The following is a 13,345-nucleotide window of genomic DNA, read 5'->3' as shown; positions in this document are numbered from 1 at the left end:
CATGATTCCTTCTGTGTTTAGCTTAAACATTAAAAATATATGCTTACCTCTTGTGTCATCTACTCCCTTTTTCTTTGCATTTGAAAGCAGATGTAAATTTTACAAATGAATTAATAGTGTGGCAGAATGCTGTTTTTACTTTGCTTGGGCCTCATTGCTCAACAACAGGACTGATGAGAGAAATATTAGGAGTACCCAGTACATGCACACTAAAACTACTCAGAAAACTAAAGAAATAAAAAAATCATTGGTCAGTCCCCTGGATGGAGGTACTCATGCAACTGTCCTTGGCCAGCACTCGGTACCCTGTGGCTGCATTGCCCAGCACCAGCACTTCCTGCTGGGATGGCAAAACCCACCACAACTCTGGAGTTTGTGAAACCATGGACCAAAAAATGGAGAAGACATGAAGCAGGACTGAGGAGTTTTTAAATTTGCAAAGTAGTGAATGATGCAAAGCTGACAGGAGCTCCTGTCCATCAGTGTAAGAAGGGGATGATAAATGAAAAGGAAGTCAGCTTTCTGTTGGGAGAATGAAATATTCCTTTCCATATATAATACATGGTATGTATGACTGCTAGGACCAAGAATTGGACGTGACAGAAAAAGACATTACTGCTAACAGCAATGTTCACAGACCTGATAATTAATGGAAAAAAATTTGCAAGTGACATAAAATTTCATGCTTCAGATCTTAAGCCAATACTTATTCATTAGAGACCTAAGACCAAGCATGAACAGTAAACTATGGATTACAAGGTTACTTTTCTCCTTTAATAAGCTCCTAATCTTTTATATAGTTGTCTTTTAAATCAGCAACATATACCAAATTTATCTAAGACAAGCCTTGGTCATGTTTTTCATCTAGATTATCCCATTTACTTCACTAGAATTGCTTGAGTGAATAAAGCAAATAGAATTCGGTGGCAAGATTTGTCTCACAAATTCACGCCTCCATCCGATTGCCTGATTTTACAGTATCCAGTTAGTCCCATGTTTCTATGGCTCTGAAACTGTTGTTACAGATATGGACTCATTAACTGTGTAGAGATCAAGGTTTTTATTCCCTGGTCAATATTTGATCTCTGTGACTATAGCTTAGAAATTAACCCAATTTCTTCCCACCATATTTTACTGTAAATATGTAGACACTTTCTCATGAACTTTCTTTCTCCTGGTTTCTTCTCCATGTTGAACATTTGTTGGCTTTTTAATTCCTGTTTAATGCTCACAATCAAACACTTGCCAGAATACTGCAGTAACTGTGGTACTCATTAAGACATGTCACTCCGCCAAAACAATCAGAAATTTCCAGAATCAAATATTCAGTCCTGATGGAGGTTAAAGCAAGTAAGTGTGTTGATTTTGCCAGAAGGAGAATTTTTCTTTTTTAGAAATGTAAATGAAGTTAGCTATGAAGAGTTACAGCAGAAGTTTAACATTTGTCTTTGTTAGACAGTGATCAGCTTCCTGAGTAGTAGGGATATACTTTCCTGTGATGTTTCATTATCACATTTACCATATGTTTCATTATCTATCCCTATGAAATCTCTACAGTTTTGTAAGAAAGCAGTATTGTCTCAATTCTGCATCTGTAGAGCTTTCTTGGATGTTTTATTGAGCCTTTTAGTGCAAGATAGAATCTATGTTAATCCAGCGTCTTATCGGCCCTGCTGCTCAGACTGGAAGTCTTAAGTTCTGCTTATGTACATCCAGTTCTCCCAGTGTTAGAGACCCATTTCTGTATCTGTTCATTTAAGTGTATCCTCTTTCAATGTATGCTCTAAGTATTTGAGGCCTACTCCAGGATAATAGATTAAAAGTCACTGCTTTTGATATTATGTGTGATTTTTGCTTGTTGTCCAGGTACCTAGTAGCTTTACGTATGTCGCAACATTTTTTGCATGCCTGGAATTTCCTTTTATTAATCAGATTGTGGATATTTTTTTAAATCATGCCTTTTGTGTAAGTAGTGAATCTTACCTAATTCCAGCCTATACACCTGGAAGTACTTCTAAAGGTTTAAGTGCAGCATACTGGAAAGTAGCAGTTTCTGAATAACAATATTTTGTTTCAGTATATGGATACTAGTGTCTTAATACACTGTATCAATGCAGAGCCCACAGTTCAGGTGATAACAAGAGGGGAAAAACAATAGTCTTCCTTTATTTCTTTTATCAGCTTTACCCCATGCAGAAACAACTGCAGAAGCCCTAGATTGTACCTACCAGAACAAGTCTTAACGTGTACAAATCCCCACTAACTTTCTTACATCTTCATTGTAATCTGGGACTCCAATTTCCACCCCTTGCTCCCTGGTTGAAATAAAATGTTGCTGTGGATACCCATCTGGCTCTGAGAGACATTTTCAACTAATGAGGAGACTCACAAAGAGCACTGTTTCGTCATCCTCGTTTTTGAGTAGCATGTTCTTAAGCTGATTTCTGTTGTGGCGTTTCCGTCACATTAACATTGATTTTTCTTTTTATCTTTTTAATTCTTTCCATAGCTGTAACCTACACAAGTTACAAGAAAACGCCGCCACCGGTACCCCCTCGTACCACTTCCAAGCCACTGATCTCAGTCACGGCGCAGAGCAGCACAGAGTCCACCCAGGATGCATATCACGACAGCCGGACTCAGAGGATTTCCCCGTGGCCGCAGGACGGGCGGGGGATGTACAACTCCACCGACAGTTTGGACAGTAACAAGGCCATGAATCTCGCCTTGGAATCCGCAGCTGCCCAGCGCCACGCATCTGAGAGCCAGAGCACCTCCATCCGAACCAGCGACAAGGCCATTTTGGTCACCAAAGCAGAGGAGTTTCTGAAGAGTCGACGTTCCTCTATAGGGATCCAGGTAGCCTATCATTAACATCTGTTCAGCGGTGAATTGCTTTTCCTTCTTTCTGTAAATAGCATAGAATGAGTCATTCAGCTTCACTGGCTCTAATAATGTAACAAACAACCCCTGGCTGCTTAGTGTTAATTGTAATTCACATCATGGCAACGTGGCTGTGCAGAAAAGTCTTCAGCTAATATGCTGTACCTGGAAGAAAATGAATGAATAAATCTCTAGGGAGGTTACCTGTCATTAACACTTGATATGAAAATTATACTGCAGAGCTACAGGTGAACAGCATGTTCATCTCCTTCCCTCCATGAATTCACAGTCCTTTTTATAGAATTACACCAGCTTTAACATGCTTCACTGTATTTTTTCCATTATCTTTCTCTTTTGACCTTGGGAAATGTCTAATGCTGCTGGATCTTCAAGTTATTCTACCTAAAACCAGCCCCACATCCCTTACTTTTATTTGTGCTGGAGATAAGGTGCCAGGGAAGGGAAAAAAATATGCTGGTGTAGATATAGCATAATTACAGATGGAGACTAATGAAATAGCATTAATAAACACGGTCTTTAAGCATTCCTCCATTTTTGCATCCAAACCCACAATATTTTTTTCACCTGCCAAAACGTGTGTTAGACTGGAAAGCTCAGTCACCTTGTGTTGTTTCAAGCAAAGAAGATGATTCCAAATGCAAATCTTGACTGCTATTCCTTCTGCTAAATAGAAAGCACTAGAGAGATAACAATGGTCATTTGTTTAAATCTCTAGGAAATACCAACTAATAAAAAAATAAGGAAGTTGAACTTGCAGAGAATGCAAAGTCCTTTGAGACACAGGAGTAGGAGAAAATTTAGGCTTCTGTTCTGCTGAATAGTAAATTTCAAGTATGTGAATATCCTCTTTTATATCACTGGCTTCACTTCTGTGTTTAAAAATCTCTACTTTTGCCAGATTGTCTGTAGAAGAAATGTCATGTATTCTGACACAGTTACAGGTATTGTGGAGACAGCAGCATAATCTTGAGAAGGTACAAGTCCACATAGCAAAGCCCAGTAAGGGGGCTGTTAATCTGCTAAGAAGTATATTATTTTCTTTAAAAAGTAGTAATTTCATTTCCATTAATTTCACAGTACAATTCGAGAAAAGTATTTGGGTTAAGCATGTCACAGCTACCGATTGAACTTTACTGTTTGGCATCCTAGGCTGGTATAGTTTTACTGTTCCACAATATATTAGACTAGTGGGAAGATACAAGCTTTGCAAGCAAGCTTCCTGTCCGTTTCTTGACATAAAAGTATTTGTTTCTTCTCTTTAGGTACAGCAGAGTAGAATGAAATTTGACAGCAATGGTAAAATATTCAGATGGCTACTTTTCAAATGTTTTATGAGCAATTAGCATACCCTAAATTGTTCAGAAAAGAGGCTTAGCAGATAACAGTGAAAAGTTCAAAGGAGCAGCAAGTAATTTTTGATACCTTTTAGCCCCTAACCTGAAACTTACCCTTCAGAAAGGAAGAGTATCTAGTGTTGTTCTTATCTCTTCTTTACAGCGGATGTGCACAGTGGTATTTAACAATGTCAGTGTCTTGCTTCAGTTGTGGTATTTCAGCAACTATTTTAGAAACTTTGATTGCATCACTTGATCCTGTTTATTACTGCAGATGACGACCAGTGCTTTTCACTGGGCTCTGACCTTTCTTGGTATGTGATGTGTTTAATAATATGTGCTTATAATCCACAAAAACATCTGTACAACCATTTCCATGGAGGCAGCAGATCTTCTGTAGCAACTTATCATATGATGCTTTGGCCCATAATACTGGTCCTCAGGTGCACACACTGAAAAAGGCAAATATTGTTTGCAACAGCAAGTCTCTAGAAAGATGAGCTGTTTGTTATCTTTTCAGAAGTACAAACTACTTGGTTGTGTCATTTGGCATTAGATAAGGGTAAAATTGCAAAATTACACTCAACATGGTATCCTGAGAGCACATTTTAGTTGTCTGGGTTTTTTTCTGCAGTAAGTTTCAAACATCAGTGTGAAAAATACCTTTCTGCAGCATTTCTAAGCAGAAAGTGCATTCTGTTGTACTTCCATTCTCGGGTTGTAAGGAATAAAATGAGAGGTCAGTATATTCATATTGCAAACTCCAGAAGTAGTAATTTATGCTCTCAAAATACAGTTGAAGTATTTCATTTCTTTTAGACTTCTGCATCAAGGCACCTTAGAAAAGGATGTTTTTTATTTGCATATTTCCTTGATTGACTAAATGACTTGTTTTCTCATTAACATGCCAAGCCAAGGTAATGCATTGAATTTGCATTTATTTGCATTAATTAATTTGCTATCAGGGTGGTTAATTTGTGCATTTTTTTAATGTTTCATTCCTTTAACACATTGATGTGGGAAAGCTTGCCAATGGAGCTTTGTACAGGAGCAGAGAGGCATAAAGAATGACCAGCAATGCATCTGTATGTGGAACTGCTGTGGACCCAGCCTAGGGATCCCATGCCTCTGGTATATCCTGTTTGTGTAGTGTACACGTAATGACTAGAAGTCCTTTTAAAAAGTCCTGGCATACTAGGCATGTCCTGTAGGATTGGTATTGACATTCACAGGGAGCCCAAGCTCCTAGGGGAGCATTGGACTTGCTATGAAGATCAGTAGCACCCTGTCTGCAGGGGCAGAGAATGTCACAGATGTGGAACCCCATCTCACAGTACATTGGCCAGATGCCAGTTGAGAACTTCATATAAAAAAGCTTCAGAAGCAAAACATTTCCAGAAAAGAGCTGCTGTTGTTTTTTTTTTTTCAATCTCGTATTTAAATCAAGAGAAATATTTTCAGATGTGTCAATAGTGAAAAAAAAAGGAAGGAAAAAAAATGTTGATTCCTAAAGTAAAATGGATTTCAAAATACTGATTCTGGGATTAAAAATTCAGTCAGCATTCTTAAGAATATATATAAAAAAAGAGTAAGGCCCAGTAACACCAGTAGGTATAGCCTTCATATATGTCTTCTACCATGACACCAGAAGACTAATCAAAGCATTGGAATTAAAATGGAGGGTAAAGATTGTCTAGAGTAAAATAACCACTAAGGCAAGAACAAGGTTATTTGTAATATATTTCCAGGGATTTTCCTTGCTCTTTTGCACACCCGTATATATATGCTAATCATTGACATTCAAAAACTTCTCTAGATATAAACCATTTCATATTAGAGAAATTTGGATAGTACAATATATGAGAAAACATGTCAAGAAATTGCTCCTTGTTTCTTTCAAGTATTACAAAATATGCAGTCCTTTATTTCTTCTCTGTTTAAAAGACATCAAGGCTTTTCAAAATTAACAGAAACCCCAGAAGTAGATGAGATGGAAATAAATGTTGTAAGTGTGGAGACTGATTCATGATAGTATTTTTGGAGATGAGCACTAATTCTAACATTGAGAATGGACTCTGTCATCTTCATTTATCTTCAGGAGATCATGCTTCAAAACAGCTAGGGTATTTTGTTTGTTTGTTTTTTTAATCTCCAGAACCTTCATTAAATCATTCTTATTAATGAAAAGCTATATTCAGGAGGATTAGCAAAATCACTCACCTGCCTATTTTTTTTTTGTAAAAATGGAATGTTCTGAATAATATTTTGATATATTTTTTATAAAGTTATTCATGTTATATGGTAAAAAAATTGTTTAATTTTAATTACAGTCTCAAACTGGAATTTCCCTTTAAGGCAAAGCCTTTAGTACCTATATGGCAAACTTACTTGGATAAGCATCTACATTTTCTTTGTACTGTTTAGTTTATACCATCCTTGTCAGTGCTCTACTTCAGTGTACACATAGCAATCAAAGACATACTCACATTCATCACATTGGTCTTTGGATCAGAAGTGATCTGAAGTTTTAGAGGTAAACTTTGTTCATTCTCCTCTGAAATCAATGTCAGACTGTGCTTTTGTGAAAGAAGTCCCTAAAGTCCTTGCTCTGCAGTCAGTGAAAGTTTTGATAACACCTCCATGGTACAGAAGCTATAACCTGTCCTTTAGAGTTAACGCTGACCAATATAGATGTATGTGTGTTTGTGTGTGTGGATAGTTGATAGATAGATAGATAGATAGATAGATAGATAGATAGATAGATAGATAAGTGAGAATTCACAGGCTTAGCTGGTTAGCAGAGTTCCCAGCCAGTGATTGCATTTTGGCCTTCTGACTTAGCAGAAAGGATTGTAGTTAGAATAGCTTAGCAGTTAGAATTGCAGTTAAAATTTAAGTATGGTTATTTTAAAGCCATCTAATTTTTTACTCTTTTCACAAATTCCTGTCACTCATTTTTTTAACTGCCATCTAACATAATGAAACTCTGAAAATGGGGAAGAGACAGGTTGCTGCCTTGCTGAATATTTGTTGGTTCAGAACAACTTGCCACTTAGCATTAAATGAACCAAAACAGTTATGAGCAACCACTGCTGTGAGCATTACTTTTTTGTTACTATCTCACATTAGCTTGACACAAATCCCATTTCTAAACTGTGGCATGCATTTTTGGAAAAATACTTTCTTGAAAGATCAGTGGAATTTTTCAACTCATTGTACTATATTCCTGTGGTAATTAACACCATGCCACACAACATATTTCAGTAATCCAGAAGTTCTGCTGGGAAGTTGTGGACTAGCAAAATGGAGCCCTCTGGTAAGGCACGAAACAAATCACTCAAGTGTGAAAGTGTAGATTTATTTTGATGGATTTCTAAACATTTTTAAAGTGTTTGTGGGTTTTGGCTCATAAAAGTATTCTATCAGTTAAGGAAAGCAGTAGCAGTTAGTACTGTAGTTTTATTTGGAGTATTTGTCTCTACTTTGAAGTCACTGCATACAAATGAGATCTCCCTGTATCTAAGAACGGTTATCTGCATTCACAATTACATGTACTTGATCTAGTGTCAAATGTAGTGTTTTCTTCCTTTTTACTCTTGTTACCACTCAGAAGCCTATGCAAGATAGGAAAGGTGAATTATTTCCCTTCCTGTGCATCATCAGAGAGATTGTTTATTAAATTCTAATTATAGAACAAATCAGTTATAGCAGTTAAAACCCACTGAGGGCAGTGAAGGTGCTTGGGGAGAGATAATGTGGCCTGAAGGACTCCTATTACTGACGCATATGAGAGACAAGCGAAAGACAGCAGGTTAAAATGCACTCTCTTATGCATTGAATATAATAACTTCAAGCCACCCTAAGAGACAGCATGTATAGAAGCTTAGACTGGAATTTTTGAGACACTAATGTTATGCTGCAGTGCTCATGTTTAAGAGCAGAATAATACTTTAATAAAGAAATAAAGGTTGTTTTTAAGCAATTAAAATTATCAGCTAAAAAGCTTAGTAAGTACATATTCCTTACTTTGAATGAATAATTTAGTCAGTTAGTGCATCCTTTTCTAGAACGAGTGCCTATAAACAAAGATTGATTATAACAAGACAGTTATTTACAGTAGTGCTTTGCATTTATTCAACTGATTTTGTGTTAGTATAATTTACTTGTGGATCATCTATTACCAAGTCAATGCCAGTGTCTGACACTGTTTTCAAATTTTGAACTGGATCAGTCAGCAGTGCCAGACCACAGAGGATATTCCCTCCTAGTATTGGCAGCAAAAAATGTTTAGTGGAGTGTCATGTTTTTGTAAAAGGAAAGACAAATAAGATAGAAATCATCTCAAAATGTTCCATTATGTTTGCTATTAATATTATAAGCCTTACAGTCTTACTATAAGTCCATAAACAACATTTTTTGTGGCATAATGTGCCAAAGAAGTTTTAGTTCTTCTTTGAAGGAAGAGAGGAAGATGGCCTGCTATATTAGATCTTCTCTTTATTCTTCTGCTTTTGGTCAGTGTCTGGCTATTTTTTATTTCCTCTTCTGCACCAGACTCTCTCATAACCAGAGAGACATAAAATTTGTCACATTATTTTGCTTTACTGAGATTGTGGGCCAATTTGCAAATATTAAGGCTTTTAGAACCCATGCAAATATTAAAACAATAATGAATCATGGAGAATAACAACGGATTTATTAAGACTTATTTGAGTTTCAGGAGCCACACAACCATACCAAATGTATTCCTTTTTTCTTTTCTGCTCATTTGAATCTAGCTTGGCCAATCTGATTAAATTTTAAGAATTTCCTGCTGTCTTCTAGCAGGAGTCTTTACATCTGTCATTCAGAAGTGCAATTTATTTGTTCATTTGTTTCTTTGTGAATGCAAATTATTTTGTTATTTCCCACTTTTACTTGTATTGGCATTGCTTCTGTTTTCCAGATCTATTTCTTTTTCTTTGTTGTTACAATATTTGCAATCCTAGATTGCATATACATACACCAAAAAAAATGGCATTCTCCTGCTGTTACAAGGAACAGTGAGGAAATGAAAGCATTAAAGTATGAAGGCAATCATCAGGTCATTTAGTTAGTGTCAGCCTTGGCAAACTGGAGAGAAGGATAATTTGGCAAGTGTATGTTTAGAGGTAACTAATGCTATTTTTATTTTCATATATGGGCCATCATTTTCCTAATAATTTTGTTTCGAATAAACTTTTTGAGCAGATTACTTCATTTATGCCTGGAAATTCTAGGGCAAATTATTCAGGATATACTTTTAGGTGAAATATCAATAAGAAAACATTTAAAAACAAGTATATGAAAACACTTTTTCTCAATATGTTGCATCAGTGGAATGATACCAGCTCATCCAAAGTGTAAGGGAAATCTGCCTTCACACATCAGAAGCAGAGTTCAAAAGAAGACATGCTATCTGTTACTAAATCAGACAATGTAGTCTGCAAAACATACGCTTTTGATATGCAGTATGGAAGAAAAGTGTGTGTTGCTAGTCTTGCTTTGTTCCAGCAACATCATTTGGCCAAATTTATGTTCTCTGTAGGGACCTTTCCTTGTTTATATCTCTTTAGACCCTCATCTTTCCAACAGCACTTTATCTGAGCTGCTAAGATACCCTCATGGAAGAATATATAACCTAAATCTACCCTCTTTTAGTGTAAAACTGTTACCCCTCATCCTATTACTACACTCCCTGATAAAAAGTCCTACTTCGTCTTCCCTGTAGGCCCCCTGTAAGTACTGCAAGGTCACTATAGGGTCTCCCTGGAGCCTTCTCTTCTCCTGGTTAAACAACTCTCAACCTGTCCCAAATCTCTCAGCCTATCCTCATAGGAAAGGTGCTCCAACTCCCTTATAATCTTCGTGGCTCTCTTCCAGACCCTTGTCTTTCTTGTACTGGGAGGCTGGAGCCTGACACAGAATTCCAGGTGGGATCTTATGACAGTAGAGAGGGGCAATCCCCTCCCTCAACCTGCTGGCCACGCTGCTTTTGATGCAGTGCAGGATATGCTTGGCTTTCTGGAAGGCATACACACGTTGCTAGCTCATATTCAGTTTTTCATCCACCAACATGCCCAAGTCTTTCTCCACAGGGCTGCTCTCAATCCATTCACCACCCAGCCCATATTCATGTTTTGGATTGCTCCAACTAAAGTGCAAGACCTTGTTCTTGGCCTTGTTGTACTTGATGAGGTTCTCATGGGCCTACCTCTCAAGCCTGTCCAGGTCCCTCTGGATGCCATCCCTTCCATAGCACACAGCTTGGTGTCATCTGCAAACTTGCTGACGGTGCACTTAATCCCATTATCTATGTCCCCAGCAAAGGTTTTAAATAACACTGGTTCCAATACAGACCCCTGAGGAACACCACTCATTGCTGGTCTCCACCTGGACACTGAACCATACTCTTTTGAGTGTCAATTCCTTATCTACAACATCCACCCACCAAGTCCATGTCTCCATTTCAGAGACAAGGATGTCATGTTGGACAGTGTTGAATGCTTTCCACAAATCTTAGTAGATGATGTCAGTCCACTTATCCACCAGTGCTGTAACCCCAACCGTAGAAGGCCACCAATTTTTTCAGGAGTGCTTTGCCCTTAATGAAGCAATGTTGGCTGCCTAACACAGTCCTAGCATTGGTCCACAGCAGTCTAGGTGTACTGACTTCATCATACCATCAGCATTAGCATTTTACCTTAAGAACCCAGACAGAGTTGACTCTTTGCATACCTTGGGATTGCCATTCCCAATCACTTAAGCTGTGACTCTCCTTCATATTGTCACTAGACTTTGTCAGAAGCACTACCATGTGAGACTGTGTACAAAGACCCAGTTTCTTCTCCAATCTTTGACTAACTGATCATGGCACTTTGACATTTTCTTCTGCTTCTGTAAGGAGAGATGCAGCCTCAAAATCATCCTGACTATCTATTGTCTATAATTCCCAGTTTGGCAGTTTTTTTCCATTATATTTGAAACTTGTGAGGCAGGAGATGTAAAAGGAAGACTCTCTTCCTTACTTCATGACCCTGAGAGATATTACTCTGATCACTGGAACACTGTGAAGTTAGAGCCTGCTATCATAGTTACCTTCTATTATGTTCACTTTGAACACACACTCTGGAGAAGATTCATCCTCTGCCTTCTCTCACAGCCATCACTTTGTTTCCATGACTCAGGAAACAAAGTGCTCAGACCTTCATGCATCCTCTTGGAGAACGTATGAAACTGAATGTTCCCATAACCTGACATCAACACTACCAGATATCTGGCTATCTTTGCCGAGTCTGTAAGGCCACAATGAAATCCACTGATATTCCCTATTCATTACCTGTTGTATTGTCTCCTACCTGTTCATTACCAAGACAATAGACTGGAAATGCTCAGTGGATCAGATTTTATATATCACTATAACCTACTTTAATAACCACCACATCATCTGAACATAGGAAGAAATCTTGATTTTGAGATCATGGTCCTAAGCATCCTGACACTGTCACTTTCTGAACTACTAAGTACTTTCTGTTCTTTAATAACAGAAACTACAGTCTCCTTTGTCACTCATCTCCTCCAGTAAGTCTATATAGGGACTATCTGAGATCAAGAGAACTTCTCTGTCTTTTTCACAGATGTTACATGGTGCATCAGATGTGACTTGGAAGGCCATGGTCTCTGCAACTTTAACAAGATTGTCCAGTCTTCTTATATCCAGAAAGAGATAAAATATCTGGCTCAAGACATGTCCTTTGCATTACCTATTGCCGTTTGAACCCAGTACAGTTTTAAATTAGGTGTTTCAGCTCACACTGACTCTGGTTGCTTTGGGGACGAAGTCAAATACCAAAGATCTTAGCTGTTAGATTTCCTGACCACTCCAGACATTGCTATGGATTTCAACATTAAACACCTTCCTCCAGAAAATGTTTCTCTACCTTGGTCAGCCATCATCCTGATAGCACTATACAGGTGCAGTCAAGAGCCACAGTCTAAGCATTTTTTGTTATCTGCTTTTATTTAATACCTACCATTTCCTCTCCCTTTGAGAATATGTGTACTCCACTCTTCAAGGTGTGTCTATGCATATTTGACTGAATTCTCATCACTGTAGTCAAGGCTGCAAGTGTAACTTGTCTTGCTGATGACACAAAAAAAGGAGGAGTGGCTGATTCCCTGGAAGGCTGGGCTGCCATTCAGCAAGACCTGGCCAGCTTGAAAGATGGACAGAGAGGAATCTCATGAGGTTAAACAAGGACAAGTGCAGAGTCCTGCATCTGGGAAGGAACAACCCCCTGCACCAGTACAGGCTGGGGATTGACCTGCTGAAGAGCAGCTCTGCAGAGAGAGACCTGGTAGTCATGGTTGATAATAAACTAACCATGAGCCAGCAATGTGCCCTTGTGGCCAAGAAGGCCAATGGCATCCTGGGATGCATCAAGAAGAGTGTGGCCAGCAGGTCAAGGGAGATTCTGCTCCCCGTCTACTCTGCCCTGGTGAGGCCTCTTTTGGAGTCCTGTGTCCAGTCCTGGGCTCCTCAGCTCCAGTGACAGAGAACTTCTGGAGAGTCTCCAGCGCAGGGCCACTAAGTTGATCAGGCCATTGGAACATCTCTCTGATGAGGAAAGTCTGCAAGACCTGGGGCTGTTTAGCCTGGAGAAGAAAACACTGAGAGGGCATCTTGTCAACACTTATAAATATCTAAAGGGCAGTTGTCAAGAGGTTGGGGCAGTCTATTTTTTTTCATTTGTTTTCCACTTGAACATGAGAAGAAACTCCTTTTGTGTGAGGATGAGGGAGCCCTAGCACAGGCAGCCCAGGGAGGCTGTAGAGTCTCTTTCTCTGGATATTTTCCAAACCTGCCTCTTTGCATTCCTGTATGACCTGATCAAGGTGAACCTGCTTTAGCAGGGGGTTGGACTAAATGATCTCTAGAGACCCTTTCCAACCAACAGTTCTGTGATTCTGTGTTCCCCTACAATGGGCCTGGTAATTGTCTCATTCTTGATGCAGTTAATTCATTTCTCCTCACCTATCTCTAATTATATATATATATGCAACTTTTCTCACATCCCTGAAGGGCTAGG

At 38.6% G+C, this 13,345-nt stretch overlaps 1 protein-coding gene across 2 annotated transcripts in view; it reads left to right on the top strand.

Moving 5' to 3' along the window:
• DLGAP2 (DLG associated protein 2) overlaps window positions 1–13,345 on the top strand; it is a 466,793-nt gene that overhangs the window by 434,890 nt on the left and 18,558 nt on the right. For both annotated transcript variants that reach the window (XM_061989737.1, XM_061989738.1), the window contains exon 9: window positions 2,510–2,859. In XM_061989737.1, the coding sequence (XP_061845721.1) occupies window positions 2,510–2,859 (350 nt within the window). The remainder of the gene's footprint in view (window positions 1–2,509; window positions 2,860–13,345) is intronic.

This window comes from Colius striatus, chromosome 2 (assembly GCF_028858725.1).
Source record: "Colius striatus isolate bColStr4 chromosome 2, bColStr4.1.hap1, whole genome shotgun sequence".
Lineage (NCBI taxonomy): Eukaryota > Metazoa > Chordata > Aves > Coliiformes > Coliidae > Colius > Colius striatus.
Note: the sequence above shows the minus strand (reverse complement) of the source record. Positions and strands in the feature narration are given on the sequence as shown.